The 20,015-nt window shown below is 42.7% G+C and overlaps 1 protein-coding gene across 9 annotated transcripts in view; it reads right to left on the bottom strand.

Annotated features, from left to right (window-relative positions):
- Positions 1 to 20,015, bottom strand: part of NRF1 (nuclear respiratory factor 1) — a 127,212-nt gene that overhangs the window by 5,997 nt on the left and 101,200 nt on the right. Inside the window, exon 11 of one of the 9 annotated variants that reach the window (XM_081243784.1) lies at positions 9,809 to 9,912. The exons of the other annotated variants lie outside the window; for them this stretch is intronic. Within the exon in view, the coding sequence (XP_081099910.1) occupies positions 9,857 to 9,912 (56 nt within the window). The 3' untranslated portion in view covers positions 9,809 to 9,856. The remainder of the gene's footprint in view (positions 1 to 9,808; positions 9,913 to 20,015) is intronic. 9 annotated transcript variants of the gene reach the window in all.

Genomic DNA, 20,015 nt, shown 5'->3' with positions numbered 1-20,015 from the left:
CAAGTTACATACTTTTACAAACAGTGAATACGATGGGCAGGGAGCTTCTTCCTGCCTATGAGCGACCGTCCTGGGTTAGTGATGGGGTGGAGAGAACCTTGAAGAACTGTGAGACTTAAATCTCTCCCACCCTGGCTTATGATGTGTTTGGGTTACCAAGGTACGGGTCCATGCCCAACACTGCTGTTAAAACACTTTTTAGTATCGTGGAAGATTTGCCCCAAAATAAAATGGAGAAAGGTTCAAATGCAAAAATACAACTTGGCTGACACTGCTATAACCAGAATGATCTTTTGAACACAAATGGATCTTGTTGCCCTCTTTTACAATTCTTCAGTGGTTTCCAATGGCCTGTGGGATGTAAAGTCCAGATCCCTTTGCAGGTATTTCAACCCTTCACATCAGCCCGTTGCTCAGTTCAGCCTGGTGATCCATGAATCCCCACCCACTGTACATTCCAGGCAGGTGAACTGTTTGATTGAGGTTCTCTCCACACACACCTCCATGGTGTGCACACACTGTGACTTCTGCCTGGAATGACTGTCCCTGGCTTGTTCCTTGAATGGGTTTCTATTCTTCCTTCAATAGTCAGCTCCAATCTCTCCTCCTCTGTCTTAGCTCTTCTTTCCCCAAGGGCCCACAGCACTTTGCACTGGCATCCATGGAGGCAATGGTCATATTCTTTATCACTGTTTGCATGTCTTATCTCCAAGGAGACTGTAAATTCCTTAAGGGAGAGATGGAGTCTCCATACTTGAGTCCCTAGCGATCCAGCAGGTGCTCAGTAAATGTTTTCTACACTCATGAATGAAACCTGCCTTCTGAGATTTCACAGATGTCCTCGCCTAGGGACTAAATGATTGAAGTGGGTGAGTCTTCAGGTGATCAGGCTGTTTCAGAATGGGAGCTCTCAGTCCAGAGAAAGCAATACGAAAATAACTACACTCAGAGCTCATCCAAATAAAACCATTTTGAAAGATTTCATCTTCTGTACTTCACCTCACAGTCAGAGAAGGAGTAAATTTGACCTCTACAACTGGGTGATAAAATGACTCCCATACAAAGCTGTCTCGAGGGTGAGTAACTGGTGACAGCGACTACATTATCTAAAAAGCTTCTCGGAGGGAGAAATTCCATATACAGGGTCATTTCGTAACCTCGAATGCCTTGAAATCCCAAGTCCATTATTTTCTACATGCAGTTTCAGTCTACCTCTACCTTAAATAAGTGCATTACCATCCCATTGTGGGGATTTTAGAATCTCTCTCTCTCACACACACAGCCATTCTGACATGGGATTAGATTAAAGCGACTCAGTGTCTCTGACCTAGCAGCCTTTATGTCTGTGGCAAGGGAAAGGGGGAGGGGGCTAGAGGCTTGGAAACCCAGAGTGCACTAAATCGGCCGGCTGCCCTTGGAAGAGAGATGATTAAATGCTGAGGTTCAGTAATCAGGCCAGGATTGTCCCTGCATCTGCTCAGCCTGCCCCTGATTAGCCCTAATCTAGAAGGCGTATGTTAATCTAAGCTTGTATTCGGGGTCATTTTGATTGATTAGGCAACAGGAAGCCCCTCCCATTCTACTTTAAGGACTTCAAGTTCCCCTTCAAGAGAACTTCCTAGTAATAAGACTAGCACAATCCTAGTAATAAGACTCTCCTGGCATTTGTACAGCACTTTTCAAAGCCCTCTCACACCCACTGCATATCACTAGATTTCTGCTAAGACTCTGGAGCAGTAGGCAGGGCAGGTATTCTTCCCTTTCACAAATGATAGGCAAGTTCCTTTGGCAGAACCATGGACTTATAAAGGCACGTACTTAACAAAATCCTGAAGATTTTAGTACCCCAATCTCTAGTACCTCCGTCTTTCAAAGCTATAAGAAACTTAGAGTTCTTCAGTTTAGAAAATCTAATCCCCCTTTTCTTTAAATTCAAAAGTAAACAGATAAAAAGTTTACTTAAACAAAACAAAACACGGACTGAGAGAGACTGAGTGACTTTTTCCCCCCTCAAGATGACCGAGCTTGTGATTAAGTGAAGCATCTGGGAGCCTTTGCATGCACTAGTAAGCCCTTACCATCAAACACTATGTCCAGCAGGGACCCAGAAGGGAGAGGACTATCCCCTTTGGGCTCACTGCTGCCCCTCCTCTCAGGCTTCTTGGTAAGGTACAGAATTGGCCAAAATGGAAAAAGAGGCCAAAAGAGACTCAGGAACTTCAGGTCCCAGCACAAGGATTTCCTTGTCAAATAGCAGTTAGCCCCAAATCCTGGAGGAACTGCTGGTTCCAGGACCACATTCCCTTGTACAAGAAAATGAGACCTGACCCTGCTTTGTTTTTCTACCAGCTGGGTATCATTCTTGAACCCAAATGGTCAAACACACTCCTCCCACTCATCTCCCACCTCAACGAGTGGCGATTACATCCTTCCAGTTGCTCAGGCCAGAAACTTGGAAGTCAAGCCATCTTTGACTTCTCGTGCAGTTCAGCAGCAAATCCTGTCAACTCTCCTTTCAAATATAAACCCAGAATTCAACCACGCCGACTGCCGCCACCCTGGACAAACTCCTATCCTCTCTTGCCTGGACTATATATTAGCTTCCCCTGTGATCACCCTGCTTCGGCCCTGGCTCCACTGCACCCTGTTCTCTGCCCCCCACAGAAGCCAGAGGGATCTTCTAAAACTTCCACACGAGGTGATGGACATGGGGGCACATTCTGAAAATTCAGACATTTGCTTGGCCTTGTTTTCTGCAAAACAGGTCATGAGGCTCTGCAGTGGTCTCTGATGGTGTCACCAGGGGAGGCTTTGTGGTAGACCATGGGCACCAACGAGAGTAAATTAAAGGTTAGTGTCACAGCCTTGCACACTCTGGATTTATCATTCATGAGCTCATCTACTCTATTCCTGACCCCTCGTGAGGTAATGAGTTTCGTCACTTACCTACCATGCAATGGATCTCTCACACGCGTGCACGCGCGCACACACACACACACACAAACGTATGCGTATAATTGGAAGTTACTTAGGGGAATTAATTCATTTTTCCCAAGACTAACTTCTTTTAGTATTCTGAGATTTGATGAATAAATCTATACAGCACAGTTAGCTAAATCTTCTTGAAATATTGTTTGGCAATGGCCACCCCGCCACCTCTCCCTGCCTTTTTGGCAGCTCTCTACTAAGGGAAAAATAAAGTCCAAATAGCTAATAGATGAGGGATGACACCAGCCTTTCCCTTAAATACTCTACATTACCCCTTCATCACAACCATATCTGTCCTCTCAGTATACCCTAACCATCACATGTATTTACTCAGGCAGGTTCCTCTGGCCTAGAATTATCCCTGCCAACCTAGGTCCTGTTCTTTCAACAATTTCCCTGTCTTTCAGGGGTTCCCCCAGACACAACAGCCCACTAGGTTCTCTCCTTCAGGGGATTTTACTGTCTCACCATTCATTTGGCACCAGATCTGCGCTAACCTGTTTCCAAATAATTAATTTTTCCCTATACAAATCTGCTTACTTAGACTGTTGGCAGGACTATGTCTTTGAATACTGAGCAACCTGAACATAGTAGATGTTAATAATTGAAGATGACAATTGATCATGTTCTTCATGATTTTCAGAAACTTGATTACATTCCCATTAGCCTTGGCCTCTGCAGCCTGAAGAGGCTTAGAGCCTTTTACTCTGCTCCAGAATGAGTCGGATTTTCTCCACAACATTATTAAGGTAGCACAGCCAAATGCTGTATGGTAGGTAGTTCAGGTGCATTTTATGTGAGGGTAAAATAGAAGGTTTTATTTCCATTAAAGGCTTCCCAGTCAGAAAAACCTACATGTGAATCCTGGCTCCTTCACTTACTGGCTTGTGAGCCTCATTTTCCTCATATGTAAAATGGTCATTACTAATTTCACAGTGTTGTTGAGAATTAGATGTGCTGACACAGATAAAGTCTGGCACAGTGCCTGGCACACAGTAGGTGTACAATAAATGTCAGCTGCTTTCAAAGATGACTTTGAATAAGAGGTTTGATGAGGTCTGGCCAGGGTCACAGATGTTAGACTAAAGCTCTCAGGAAGCAGAAAGGAAAGCAGAGACAGCACAGATCTCCTTTCAGCAGCGATTTGCTCCTGCCAGGAAGCACATCATTCGCCAAAGGCCTTCAAAGATGTAAAGATTAGAGATAAAAACCATGAAATCAGGGCAGATGGGCTGGCAGGCAGCTTCCTTTCTGAATGCAGCTATGGTCAGAACAGGCACTGGAACTGCACCATGACATATATGAAATAGCTGCTGATTCAGTGCATCAGTAAATAAACAACCTAGGCTAAACCATTAATCAGTATTAAGAATGTTAAATATATGATCAGGGACAGTATGATGTCATCATGCTGATAAACTTCTAAACCCCAAAACTAATAACACAGGCTAGAGCCCAGTAGAGCACAGAGCTGCAGGCCTAGTCAGGGTCACCCAGAACCACAGACTGCCCTCCCCCGACCCCACTCCATGACAAGATAGAGCAGGACAGACGGCCTGAGGAAGAATGGGCCTTTCATTTGCCCTCACAATCTGGGAAACCTTTGGGAATTGTTGTTTGCTGTAACTGAATCTTTCAGCCCAAAGGCCTTCCAAGTTGGTCATGGAAATATCTTTAGTTGGAAGAAAAATATTGATAGTTGTGAGAGAAAAACAGCTAAACAAATAAATTATCAAATAAACACAATAGTTGGTGGAAGCGCAATAATTCTTAAAGCCCAAAGGAAAAATTCACAATGTAATGCCTTCTGTGGTTTATGGACATCAAAGCGAACTATATGTATCAATATTAGAAAAATGCTGGCTTAAATGGGGAACCAGAAGACTGTGACTGGAAGGGATTGGAAGAAATAAGAAATGAAACCATGTATTGTATTACCTAAGTCACTTCTGCAGTTTTTAAAGAGCCATCGAGGGTATCTAAGTGTTTTTAGGGGTGACAGGCAGGAGGGAAGTCCTTTAAAAAAATCTTATCTTCAGGTCTGGAAAGAAGTTTACATCAGTGCCTGACATCTAAGGAAAGCCACTATTATATGAAGAAAAATAGGCATGGTGTAGAAATGGGAGAATATGAAGGGAAATCAGGTAAAGAAGCTAGTGCAGTAGGCAGGTGGCAGGCAGATAAAGAGGCTGAGAATAACAAACACGAACCAGATGGAAAGAGGACAGACGAGGGCAAGAAAAGGAAGGTCATGAAAAGAATGTCGATATCAAATGAAAAGGAGCTCCAGGTAACCCTCATAATAGTAAGACAAGGGGGAAACAGAAAAAGCATTTCTCTCCCAGTGGTTCTGTTTCTGTTATATTAGCTGCTTCTGGGACATTTAATCTTCCTTTTCCGTGTTTTTTAAGTCCGTGGCTTTTGAGGGCATTTGAGGGATTTATGGATTAAAATATGTATTACATCTGGCAAGTACTGAATATTCTCATGAAACCAATAGCAGCCTCACAGGTACCCTGGTGTAACAGGCACTTCTCAGCATCCAAAGTTTTCTCCCCTCTTGCTAGACAATCTCAAGGCTCTCTTGGAAAAACCACTTTCTGGAATAACTTCCATAGCAATGACTCTCTCTGGGTAGGACAGTGTCACTTGTGTCCTTAGCCTTGATTTTGCAGACCACCAAGAAAATCCTCTTGCCTGTATCCCATAAGCCAAACGTTAAAAGTGAATTCATTTTTACTTTATTAGTGAATGTATTTCAAAACATATTTTGGAGATATAATTTCACAATTCCCTCTTGAAATTACTGAAGTGCCCAAGAACATTAAAGAAATCAGGGTTTTGTGCTTCAGAGTTCAGAATCACCATGGTTTATATCCTGGAGACTGAACTCCCAGTGTGAGATTGAACAAGCTGACTCCAAGGCCTGTTGTCTGACCAAGAGGGCTTTAAACTGATAATGGCAGGAGAGAAAAGTGTTCAGCTAAAGCCCGTGGGACATGTATATGCTAGGGAGGACATCTGATCAGAGATGAACAGAGAAGGGCAGGAGCTATACAGTAAATTTCCAGAGATCACTGGGAAGGGAGGTAGGGAGAACACCCAAAGTCCCCGAAGTCTATGTTGTGGACAGGGTGTGAGCAATATGTGAAGAGCTGATATCTTTAAACAGGAAATAGAGCCCACATGACAGAAACCTCAGGAGAAAGCTACCAAGCTGTTTAAGAGTTTGCGATAGTCAGGTGTAGAAATGAATACGAGGGCCAATCAGGAGTTATCCAGAGTTAAGAATGGAGAGTTATTTATTTTTCTGTTATTATTTTCAATTTTTTTATTATGGGAAATTTCAAATAGGCACAAAAGGAGAGAGACGAGTCTAAGGACCCCCAGCCCCAGCCCCATGTGCCCAGCATCCAGTCCTTGCCTCCTCTATCTCAACAGGGAAAAACAGAGGCAAAAGGCTTCCAAAGATGCTCTCCTGATTCTTCAACCCCTCACTTAGCCCAATCTGTAGAGCACCATTTAGAAAGCAAGCAAACAAACAAACATCACTAGAACTTTCTAAGAGCATGCAAAGGGCAGAATTAAATTTGCTTTAGGCAGTAAGACACCTGAAGACAGCATACTGGAAAGTGGAAATAGACAGTTATGGGGTTTGACGGTCACAAAGGAAGAAATCTATCTTATAAACTTCATTTTAATCGATTATTTATCCTGCCTTTCCTACCTGGACTGTATTTAGCATAACCAAATTGTTAATGGGAACAAGTTCTTTATAAAAGAATTCCAGCTAATAAAGGCAGAAGGAATAACAACACTAGAGAAATCACTATTTTGAAACTCTTGGTGAAATAATGGATCTACACAAAGTCATCAACGGTTACTAAAACCATTAGGTGATCGGGTGATGAAGAGTGTAGAATAGAGGAATCCCACCACCCAGGCAGGATGCAGCGCCTGAAAGGGTATAGCCTCTTAGTTACTCCACCCTCTAGCTGCTTCCTTCCTTCCGCAAAGATGAACCCCCCACTGTGGCATTCTGTCAGCATCCACTCGCAATGGGCCATATGCCTTACAGAGGCTTGACAAGAATACAGAACTTTTAAAAAGCACTGAGCAGGAAGGGCCCCCAGAAAGTGGTGTGGAGAGGCAGCTGCAGGAAGACTGCCTCCACCCACACCCTGGTGCCTGGGCCACAGAGGTGTCTCTGACATCCACCTGTGGAGGTTTACAAATCCTTCGGCAAACATGCCAGCACAATGAGTGCCGATGATGCACGTGTGTCTAAAAGTAGATCTCAGAGTCAGCTCTTAGCTGAGCCAAAGGCAGGAGAGGTCATTTCCTCCGCACCACGCCGTTAAACTGGAACTTATGATGTGCTTTTCTTGTAGCAGACTTTCTTTTTTTTTTTAAACATCTTTACTGGAGTATCAGACTTACTTTCTAATTATGTCTTCTTTAAGCTAATATGAAAACTAATTTGTATTACTTAAGGACACAGCAGCTGGCTGGGGGTGAAGGAGATGGGCCAGGCTTACCCTGGCTTGCTTAGAGAAACTGTCCAAGGATTTAAAATGTGCCATGGGTCATCTGCATACCAGATAATCTGTGTGTGGCAACTAAGAATTGACTATGTTTACATTTATAAAACCGACAGGCCATTTCTGTCTCATAGGGCTGCTTTGAGGATAAGCAACATTATATTTATGATTTAAGTTCCTGAGAAAAGAGGTATTATTATTTCATATAGGTTTTCTCCCAGGAGTCAAATCAACCATGTAGTAGCTACTAGAGGCAGACAAATAGAAGAAACAAGCTTAAAGGTCCTGCCCTTGCTCCCCAGAGGAGCTGAAAATGGAAGATGGCACCAGCTCAGCGCTCCACTCCCAGGAGTGCTGTTCACACCCCATGTCGTGCACAAAATGAACAATCCATATACACGCTCTTGGCCCCTGAGTGTTCACATGCCCTCTTGTCAATGAGAAGCTCTGTTTAATGAGAAAAGAACTCTGAAGTCAAACAGTAGGGAGGGATGTGAAAGGTTAAGGAAGGGAAGGCCAGGAAGCAAGTCAGCTGTAAGTGGGCATTCCTAAAATTAAAGTCCTTTCTCGTGGTTACAATTCATTATTATCATTGTTTTGTGAGGAGTGAGCAGGGGGTGGGGAAAGGACATGAGATTCTTGGAGGAAAAATAATTTTAAGGTGAAAAGACAAAACTTATAGTCAAGTAACATGGCTGGAAGTTGTTCCAAAAACATTCAGGCACATTTCCTTTTCCCCTTCCAGCAAGCCTGAAATTCAAAGTCCAAGGCTCACTCAAGCAGTCAAGACATTTCAGGAGGTACACACCAATCTCTAAAACAGTCCTGTACACAAGAACTCACTGTGAAGATGGGCACATTGTATTTGTGCACTGACAGTAAGGTGGCTAAAGAGCACTTGAAACGTGGCTAGTGTAACTGAGGAACTGAGTCTTTAATTTTGATTTTAGTTAATTTCAGTTTAGACAGCCAGGGCACAGCTCTAAAACCTTCCCAGAGCCTCCAGTGAGCCAACTCCACACCATAAGCATGCTTCAGTTGCACACACACTGTAGAACATAAGTGTTGCCTTTGTTTAGATGGAAACTCAATCTGAAATTGGATGCTCTGCACTTACCTAAAATATATTTCCCTGGCATTCCTCTTATTTATATCACAGGTTTTTTCCTTTGCTGCCCTACCCCATCAACTTATTTCAACATACCCTACCTCCTAGGCCTGTGGGTGAGAAAATTTATCAGCATTTGAGAGTACTATAGTATAGCTATACATTATAGCGCTACAAGTAGTAGGGAGAGGCTGGGCTGGGAAGAGTCAGAGAATTGTTGGACGCCTCTTTAGTCAGCCAATCTGATAGCAGTGTCTTTGTAGTCTCGCTCAGAGCAGTGTCTCAGTTTCCATATTTAGACCCCTTCAATGATTCTCAGGTCCATTTGCTAGCTTTACAATGGAAAAGATGTTTTTACCAATTCTACTTTCGAAAACCTCATTTAGGCTCTGAAAATCTCTAAATTGGGGCCTTTCTAATAATGAAGATTTGGTATAATTATAATGTCACAGGCAATTGTGCTGACAAAGTAAAACCAATATGTCTCCTTGCTGGGCCTTTGCTCTCAGTCTGACCAAGAGGAGGAGAAAAGAGGCTTTGTCAGGAGCAGATACGCAGTGGGAGGCGCCGGGAAAGCAGATCTGCTGAATGAAGCAGGTGCCACTTAGACATTCACTTTACTGACTCCGACCACAACCTCCCTTTCATTTGATAGCCTGCTCTTGGCAGGAGGATGGGGAAAGAGCATCACACAAAAAGGAAGCACGTTCATCCTGTTCAGTTTACTGCTCTGCTAGGCTGCTCCTGCAGGGTTCTGCACATTTGCTCTTTATGAAGCAAACGGTAGAGCTGGGAAGTGAATCCCTGTATTTATACAGGTAATCTGAGAGCCAGAGGGCCCCAAACCATACTGGCTGAGCTGTGCAAGCTATTAGAGTTAATAACAGTGTGCTGACATTCCTTCAAAATCCTAATGGAAGCATAAGTAAAAAGAGGAAAGTTCCCTTTACCCAAGAACCTTAAAAACTTTATTCTGTAAGAATTTTTCCTATTATGATATTCTGGTTCTTATGTGAACAGTGATTAATCCCCTTTTTACATGCTCAATTAAAACCATTTTTTCATCCACATATTGAATAGAAATGACTCCAGTTAAACTTGCCCAATTATGGCTCTGGATTTGGTATGCAAAAAAAAAAAAAAAAAAAAAAATCCCTTTACAGAATATTACCTGCAATGACAGGCACCAAGATTCTGTCTTGGTTACAAGGAGCTGGAATCATCTAAGACCAGAATCTGTCTTTCGAATACAAAGACTCAGAAAGATCTGGGGACCTAAAGGGAAGGAGAATGAGATAACGAAACATGTAACTTGGCCTTGAGGACACAGGGGATGGAGAGGATACCATGGTCAGTGGTATCTATCTGCCTGATGGCAGGCACCTTCTTGGGACTCTGCTCTGAAGCCCTGACCTGAGTCCTCTGCCCTGAATATCCCTGGCTTGTCAAGTTTCCCCAAGCTGAGAATACCTGACACAGTCAGACCAACCTGGCTTCACATATGTGCTAATTCCCTCTGGGGCCCCGAGGAGCCAACTCTGCAGACATTCAACTTTCAACATGGAAAGCATCTAAAAGCATCTGAAAGACATGGCCATGGCTCAGATGAGTACTAAGAATAGAGACCAAAGTATAGTGGTCATTCCATTGTAAAGGCCCTCTTTTTCTCTGCAGGGCCTAGATTTAGCAATTCCTGGTATAAAATGATGAATGCCTGAGGCCACCCCGGTTTATGATGGTGTAGTGGAGACAATACATCCCCTCTGGACTTGCAGACTCTGCAAGGAGAAAGATGAATCTAAACATCACAATGACACTTTTTTTTTTTTTTTTGGCTGCACCATGTGGCTTGTGGGATTTTAGTTCCCCGACCAGGGACTGAACCTGGGCCCTCGGTAGTAAGTGTGGAGTCCTAACCACTGGGCCGCCAGGGAATTCCCCACAATGAGAGCTATTTGGAAGGCCTTTCGGACTTCAGGAGGTCACAATGAAGGGAGTAGGAAAGGAGGACAAGCTTCTATGCTATGAAAGGGCTGGGTGAGTAACATACATAGGGCAGAGAACTGTAACCCCCTTTGGGTTCTAGAATCAAGAGCCCCATTACACAACTCCATGTTCCCATTTCTCAAAAGCAGCCATGTTTCATTGTGAAATCTGGAATTCATCCAATGGTAATGGCTTCTTTCAGCCTGTAACCCACCAGGCTCTGGATATTTAATTCTTTTTGGGGTCATGATAAATCCATTAGAGCACCTGACCTGAAGATGGCTGTAGTTGAGAAGAGAAATTTGCACTTGTGGAGCATCCAAATGGAAATGGGCAAGTGGCCTAGGTCATGAATAAGGCGACGAGGAAGTGGGTATAGGTGTTGCCACTGCCTCCTGGCTCAGGTTTTCCTGCTCGGAACTCTGAAGTGCACAAAAATAGGCCAGTTCTTCTTGCAACCCTCTGCCCAGCTGTCCACTGGCTGCGGATTACTGTAGTCACGTGGCAGTTTTTTAGCAAAGGCTGGCTGTCTCTGTGCTGAGAAGGTCACTGGGAAGGGAGGCTCATGACGTATTTCTGCTGCCCTCCCCTGTGCAGAGGGGCACAACTTGCCAGAAGACTACAGTATTCCTGCCATAGTCTTTAGATCAGCGCTGTCCAATAGAGCTTTCGGCAACGATGGAGATGTTCTGTATCTGTGTGGTCTATTAGTAGCCACTAGCTACATGTGGCTATTTAAATTTAAATGTGAATAAATTAAAATTAAATAAAAAATTCAGTACCTCAGGCCACATATGGCTACTAAGCACTTGAACTGTGGCTAGTGTGACTGAATAACTGAATTTTGAATTTTATTTAATTTTGATTAACTTGCATTGAAATTCAAATAGCCACATATAGCTAGTGGCTACAGTATGGGACACACTTTTATTTTATTTTATTTTAAAGATTTTTTGGCGTGGCTTGCAGGATATCTTAGTTCCCCGAGCAGGGATTGAACCCAGGCCCCAGCAGTGAAAGCGCCAAGTCCTAATCACTGGACCGTCAGAGAATTCCCAGGACACACCTTTAGATCTGGGGTTTTGATGCCGTTTACTTATTGGCTTCTGTTAAGATTCATCATGACACTGACTTCTAAAGTGAGCAAAATACAGCTATGACCATTCCTCAAAACAAGCTTGCAAAATAGTGAGCCACACCAAGCAATAATTGAATCGGATAAACAGTAAAGATGATTTTCATTTGTTTTATACCTTCTTTACTTTCTTGGTTGGGTGGATTGGCAAGATGGAGTGAAGGGAGAAAAAGGGAGCCCACAGAGGCAGCAGAAAGAGTCCTGGAGATCTGGGTTTGGTTCCAGTTTCACTGTTTAGTAGCTGAGTGACCCTGGGCAAATCCTAGCTTTAGCTGCCTCTGAAAAACAGGGCTATAAGCTCCGTTCTACCCACCCACCTTACTGGGTGAAGGTAGAACAATGCAGACTGCTTACGTAGTCGACTGCAAGGCAGTGGTGGTAGTGGTAGTAGTAGTAGTAGTATTGGTTAAAAAAACCCCAAAAACAAGAAAGGAAGAAAAGGAAAGGAAAGAATGTAGAAAGAAGAGAAAAAGATGAAGGCCCTAAATAATAATGCTTAACGCATACAGTCAAAAGGCAAATAAAGAGCAAAACTTAAACAGTTATTTTCCCGGTATGACATCTACCAACATGCTTCCCAGAATGAAAACTTCATCTCAGGAGAAAAGTTAGCTGGCTGAAATGGGGAAAACCCTGTCTGCAAACAAAGTGTGTTTCCCAGAGCAGCCCGGGGAGGACAGCCTGCGAAGCGTGCGGTTCCGAGCGCTGCCCTGGCTACTGCAGCTCCCCAGTGTGGCACCGGCTTCTCAGGCAGCCCCAGATGCAGGTCCCGTTCATGTACTCAGTCCTTACCCTTCTTCTTTCTGAGCCACAGCTCAGAGCTCTCCTTATCTTATTTGTTCTAAGAAGTAATCTTTTCAGGTCTCTGAGTACGTCCCCCTCCCCCTCCACTTAAAAAAAAAAGACATGATTCTGAAGGGGAACAGTTGTATTACAGGTGAACCTTCATGTGCTTTTTCTTACAGAACAGGCAATGCCTCAGCTTGATCTGACTGACACCATCCTAGTATCTTAGCTTCCCTTCAGGTCTCTCTGTCAGTGGAAAAGAGGGCCATTTACTTTACGGGAGGGTGGCCTGCAAACCCAGAGCGCCATAGGCAGCTGCTCTCTAGGGACTGTCAGGGTGCGGGGCTTGCAGCCTGGGACTCTCAGCTCACACTAAACACTGGTGCTCAGGAGCTGCCTGCTTCCAGTCCAGGAGGCACTGAACTCCCTGTCTTTGCATTAAAGGTACAGTATCAAAGAACACAACAGTTCTTTTCAAGCTATTATCATGCTTTAATGGTGACTGAATATGCACATTTACAGTAAAACTTTACTTAATACCTTTACTTATTTAAACTTTAATTAAAATACTGAGGCAAAAAGTAATTTCGTGTGCACTAGAATAGCATATTAGCATCTTTTGGAGGGAGCAACGTGGACACATTTCCTAAATTAATTTAATATTTACATCTCCACTGACTCCTTTAGGAACAAGTCCTTATACTAATGTGTCCAGAGAATGAGGAAAAGGGAGAATGAGAGATGTATTTTATAGTTTATCAAGATGAAGACTGGCATTTTCTCTCTTATTTTTAAAGAAGAGCTGGAACAGAAGGACATGCTGTAAGAAATAATGGATGATGGTGGTGGTGATAATAAGGAAAAAGTGAAAAAAGTCACCTTTCATGATGGAAGTTGAAATGCTGCTGGAAGAGAACGGCAGCCCTGGCCCAAGGAGAGTGATATAACCAAATGCAGGAGCCATTAAACAACATCACCTTCAATTTCCTTCACTCAAGGTTATAGAAAAGGCTCTGATCTATTCCCATTTTTACAGTATTCATCTCTGGAGCATAAATTCTTCAACTGCATAAGGTAAGCATTTAGATCTGTCCTAAAGACAGGAAAGCAGGGTCTATAACAGTACTATGCACTCTGTACAACTTAACATATTTGGGGGAATGCTGGAGAAGAAACTGAGGCTGACAGCTAATAATAATTTCATGTTTACGACGGCTCTATGTGCCAAGCACTATGCTAAGCACTTCACAGGATTCATTTTGTTTAATGCTCACGACTCCCTTATGAGCATGGAACTATCATCATCCTAGTTTTACAACAAAGGCTTAGAGAGGTTAATGTGCTTGCCCAGAACACAGAGCTTGGTAGTGCTGCAGCTTTCAGAGTAACCATCTAGGTCTGCAGGTCCTCCCATCTCCCTTGCCCCTCCTTTTACTCTCAGTGCCACACCAGATACTCACAAAGTGAAATGACCCTAGCCACACTCTCTATAGCAGAGGTTCTTAATTTGGGGAGGGGGTGGGGAAATGGGAGCTCTCTCTGATCTATTTGCACATCTGATCAAAGCTGTGGACCCCAGAAAAATATAAAACTTTTCTGCAGAATTTCTCAGGGTCCACAGACCCAGGTTAAGGATGCCCTAACATTCGTATAATATACATAAAGTAGGTTTCCACAGAAAATTGAAACACACACATGTTGCCCCCCGCTTCAGGTCCAGCTGGGCTTACCTCTTTATAATAAGTACAGGACAGACCTTTCAGCCATCCCGTCTCATTTGGGAGGCCTTGCAGGACAGGAATGTGTGTTTCTCATGCAAGGACCCCACCCAAAAGTCCTGCTCCCTTATTTGAACTCCATGTTTCTGTCCTCATCCATCTACTCTTTTATCCCCCTTGCTAAGAAGGCCAATTTTTTTTTAAAAAAGGCATTCCAATGAGCATGGCTGAGATTAAATTCAACTGGGAAAACATATATATTTTTTAAAAGTTTATAAAAAGGTCAGAGACAAACAGGGAGGTGAAAGTGATAACATGGTCAATGTGAAAAGAAGATAAAGTGTTTTTTCTGAAATAATCTGAAAATTGATTTAGTTTGATCTGGCAATTGGAATGGGTAGTAAAATGTACATGTGTTACACAGTGCAGCAAGACTGAGTGGGGTCTTTGGGTTGTAGGAAATTTTATATCTACGAACCTTAAGGGGGAACCTCAGCAGCAGGACCGTTGCCAGGGCCAGGCCAGAACAGAGAGGGACGTACGGCACTGAAGAGAAATGAGAAGGGCTGCTCTTTCTGTGAGTATAATGTGAATGCCCTTGTAACCAGCTTCGATTTTTAAACAGACCAGCCCCCTAGTCCATTTCTCTTCATTCAGGGCACGAGGAAGGTAGCTGGCCCCAGGTCTCAACCAGGACAGAGCAGGTAGTGGATGGTCTCCAGGTGTCGGACAATAGAGAAAGATGTACTTTACAAACACTCTGGGGAATGAAATCAAGGGCTGGAGGCAGAGCCAAGGGGAAAGCTTCAGCGAGTAGCAGGGGAAGCAAATTAGCCAGTCAACTTGCTCTAAGCAGAAATGTAAACTCCCCTGAGCCCTTTCCCACATTCCCCAACCCTAACACCTTAGTCTCTATTTCCCTGGAAACAGGTGGGGAGGCTGAAAGAGCCCTGGCATAACTTGAAGGGCAGCAGGAGAGCTTGGGTAGAGGATTCTAGAAGGTGAGAAAACAACTCTTCAGCTGCATTTACTCCCTTCTGACCATCATCTACTTCCCCCCCAGACAGTGTCCCCTCGTTCTAAACAGCACCCACCCGGGAACTCCCTGGTGGTCCAGTGGTTAGGACTTGGTGCTTTCACTGCCGGGCCTGGGTTCAATCCCTGGTTGGGGAGCTAAGATCCCACAAGCCGTGCGTGCGTGCCAAAAATAAAAATTAAATAAATAAAAAATAAACAGCACCCAGCCATCCCTCTTATGTTCACTAAGTGCAAAGTAACCAGCTCACTGAAAATACTTAAATCTGACAGCCAGCTGCTGACTGCTTCTGTGACTTCTGGAACCAGAGAAACACACAGACTTATAGGCTTCTCCAGGCTAGCAAAGGAAAGCCTGTGTGTGCGTGTGCGTGCATGCGTGTGCAGTGGGTGGGGATGCTAGCAGGGGAGCACTTGGCATCAGAACCACCAGAGGATCCCTACAGCCATGAGGAACAGCTGGGGCAGATGGGCATTGTGGCTAGACCAGACAAAGGCAAGTGGCCTTCAGCAGAGATGGGAGAAAGGCCCGGACATTTCCAAACTTATTTGTTCAACACTGGGAGACAATCATCACGCTGTAGTTGTGGAGTCCAGGCAGAAACAGTCCCCATCAAAGGGGGGCAGCAGAGCAGAGCGGTTTGGAAACAAACTGCCTGAGTCAAATGTCACTCTGCTACGCTCTGTGTGAACCTGGTCAAGTTAGCAAAACTTTCTGTGTCCCAGTGTCTCCATACGTTAAATGGGGATAATAGTGTTTACCTTACAGAGATATTCTGAGCTTTAGATAAGTTAATGCATGTCAAACACTTAGCAGAGTGCTTACATAAGCAAGCATTATAGAAATGTTTGTTAAATAAATAAATCTAATGGGACAATGGGACTGAGAGACAGAATGCAAGGCTAACAGCAGAAAAGAATGCTATGTCCTACCTTGGAGTACACCGTAAGTGGGTAGTGCCCCCACCATCATCTTTAATACAAAATTGAAATTGAAGTTGGGGAAAAAAAGAGAAGTTAAAATTTCAAAGTGCAAGAACTGAGCTTCCATAGAATTCTACATAAACAGAATGGATGGCCACAATTTCTTAGTCTAGAAGGATACATCTGGTTTGGTCTTAAGAGAATGAACATGGTTGCAGCAGGGACAATGTTTTCTCCAGCAACAATTACTGTCCCATTATTCAATTCACTGGGGCAGTATTCAGAGTTCTTGTCTCCTACTGCTGGTCCATCTTTGTCATAATGAACACTCCCCATGTCCCTTGCCCCAGGGAAAACTGGGGCAGAAGGAGAAGAGAAGCCTTAAATTAGTCAATTTTAAAACTTCTTAGCAGTTCTGCTAACAGGCTTGGTAGGATTTTTTTCTAGGATGAGGCTTAATTTTTCCAGATGAACTTAAAAAATTATTGTGAAGTTCACTCTGCAAAAAAACTCTTTGGAATTTTGATTGAATTTTTTTCAAATTTGGAAATAGGCCTTTCACTAGCTGCTAAGAATAACATCACAATAATAAAATATTACAGTATAAAGAATGGAACAAACAGATGAATAGAAACAAAAGAGCCTCACACAAGACCTTACACCGTCTATTTAAGAATTCTGCATAATAAAGATGACAAACTGTTTCGAAACAGTTTTAAAAGGATGGATTTCAACCTTTTTTATAGGATAAATGATGCTGGAATAATTAATTATGTAGGGGAAAAAATGATTCAGATTCTTACCCAATGCCATATACCAAAATAAATTCCAGATATTTTAAAGTATTTAAAATGAATATTGAGTCCATAGAATAACTGGCATATAGATATTGATCTGACTTGGGGCCTATGTAAACATAAAGGTAAAAAGAGAAATAATTAAGGAAATAAAAGTGAAAGTGGGACTTCCCTGGTGGCGCAGTGGTTAAGAATCTGCCTGCCAATGCAGGGGACACGGGTTCGATCCCTGGTCCAGGAAGATCCCACATGCCATGGAGCAACTAAGCCTGTGTGCCACAACTACTGAGCCTGCGCTCTAGAGCCCATGAGCCACAACTACTGAAGCCCGAGCACCTAAAGCCTGAGTTCCGCAACAAGAGGAACCACTGCAATGAGAAGCCCGCTCACCGCAACGAAGAGTAGCCCTGCTTGATGCAACTAGAGAAAGCCCATGTGCAGCAACGAAGACCCAATGCAACCAAATAAATAGATAAATAAAAGTAAAATAAAATAAAAAGTGAAAGTAACAGAAGTGAAATAAAAATAAACAGGGAAAGCTTGCAACATATACAATAAAGGGATTACATCTTTCTCTTTCTCTTATTGATTTGGAAAAACTCTTCATATGTTAAAGACTTCAGCAGAAAACGGGTGAAGAACACGAATAGACAAATACAAAAAAACACATGTGTAGATAAAATCATGAAGGAAAAAGTAAAATTATCTATCACTAATATTAAAAAATGCAAATTAAAATGAAATACAACTTACTGCCTACCAAATAGGCACACACACACACAAAGCAAATTATGCTAATATCCAATTTCGGTGAAGGGTAACGAAGCAGGTTCTAAACAGTTCTGTTTTAAGTATAAGTAAGTATGAGCTATGTAGAGAGCAAAGAATCAAAGGTATGGACAAGTTTTTATACGAAGATGAAGAGTATTATTTTTGTTGTAAAAATATTATTAATAGCCTAAATTATCAATGATAGGGAATTGGTTATTATGATGGATAATACGATGATATATTAGCAAGTATTAAACATATATTAGCAAGTATCAAAAAATATTTAACCACATGAAAATGGTTAAGATATTTCAAAATAATTTATGAAATAGTACAACATGATCTTAATTAGGTTAAAAAACCTTATGAGGGCTTCCCTGGTGGCGCAGTGGTTTAGAGTCCGCCTGCCGATGCAGGGGACACGGGTTCGTGCCCCGGTCCGGGAGGATCCCGCATGCTGCGGAGCGGCTGGGCCCGTGAGCCATGGCTGCTGAGCCTGCGCGTCCAGAGCCTGTGCTCCGCAACGGGAGAGGCCACAACAGTGAGAGGCCCGCGTACCACAAAAAAACAAACAAACAAAAAAAACCCAGCAACAACAACAAAAAAAACCCTTATGAATGGGGGAAAAAGGCCATATTTTAAAAACTCCACAAAAACAAAAACAAACCCTCAAAATATTAACATTCTACGTAGTGGGATCATAGATGATTTTTATAATCAGGACCAAAGCAACCAAAACCAAAACAAACAACCCCAGGAAAGGCTATGCTCCCCTTTTTTCTTGTGGTGTTGTTAGAAAAAGTGTCAGCCATTTTAGAAAATGTTGATCCTTTCTCAGCAGCTCTGGTATGAAGCTTGATGGACAATAATTGAAGCAGATGATTCCCATTACCTTTACTGATTAACTATGAACTTCAATTATTTGTTTTGTCTTCCCCCCATCTAGCTTTTTTCATTATTTTTTGTAGAAATAGGAAGAAAGATGAAAGATCTGTGGATCTGGTTCCCTAGAGAATTGCTAACAATGGGTGGCAAGGATGGGTGAGAGGTGAATATCACTCAAGAGTTCTTCAACCTGTGTGAGCCTGCCTTCATTGGTTCTGGAGTCCATTAGCAAAGGGAGTTCTAGGGTACAGAGGATGGCAGAGTAAAAGGAAACCAATGGGCAATTTAAAATTGTTCAACCTCTTAAGATGTGTTGGGGGGAAAAGCAAGGGATAACTGTGTTAAAAAGAAAAAAAAAAGAAGAAAGAAAAGAAGAGGTAAAGGAAGGAACTCAACCAGAGGCCTTTCCCAGACTTAGGCATTTCAAAGACAAAGACACCTGTGAAAATCTTTGAATTGAACCAAACCATGAAACACCATCATAAAAGACCAAAGACTCATTTACCACTATTAAAAAAGGGAGAACATAAATGAAATAGAGTAATGCTAGTGCTTGAGTAGTCTCTTTAGTATTGGGGTGAGATAGGGTCCAGAAAAAAGAAGTCTTCAGATACAAGATCTCTTGTCAGGTCTGCCTTGGTAATTTGGAATTTAAACTTCTGCCATGAAGGTGTCATTATCCTTAACTTGAAAACCACTGACCTACACTGCCCCAGCCATCTCACATTGGTTACTGTACTCTATCAAGCTTCACACACAATCATCCTCCATCCCCTCTAGTTCCATCCCAGAAGATACTGAAACTCCTCCCTCAGGTTGGAACAGGCCAATATCCGCATTGTTCTTAGAAGAGTCATCTGCTAGTAGGATTTTTATTTAAGCCATATTCTGGAATCTGGGATGTATTTTTTTCCCCAGTAGTGTCTGTTACTAAATAGCACCTGTTCTGCTATCATCTTCCTGATAATAAACTCTTCCTGATAATAAATTTGGTTTACTGGCAGATACCATAAGCTTGTCATCACAAAAGTGACAAACAATGCCAATAGGACACAATCTGAAAGAATAATGCAAAAAGAACCCTTGAAATTCCAGACAGATAAACTAGTTGGTTAAATGAGAATATTTTGGTTCCAAGTCCCAGAGTAAATCCTATAGCACTCTGGGTAAAAATGCTAGAAGGCAGAAAGAGCATCAGAATTACCTGGATCATATCCAATATTAGATTCATCCTCTGGATTCCCAAGGGATAGATGACATGATATGTGCCTTCACCTAATATTACTAGGATAAGGCACAACTCAACAGTCTGATTTGATATAGCACCAAGAAAGTGGTAAA

This window comes from Mesoplodon bidens (genome assembly GCF_964165515.1).
Source record: "Mesoplodon bidens genome assembly, chromosome: 9".
Taxonomy (NCBI): domain Eukaryota; kingdom Metazoa; phylum Chordata; class Mammalia; order Artiodactyla; family Ziphiidae; genus Mesoplodon; species Mesoplodon bidens.
Note: the sequence above shows the minus strand (reverse complement) of the source record. Positions and strands in the feature narration are given on the sequence as shown.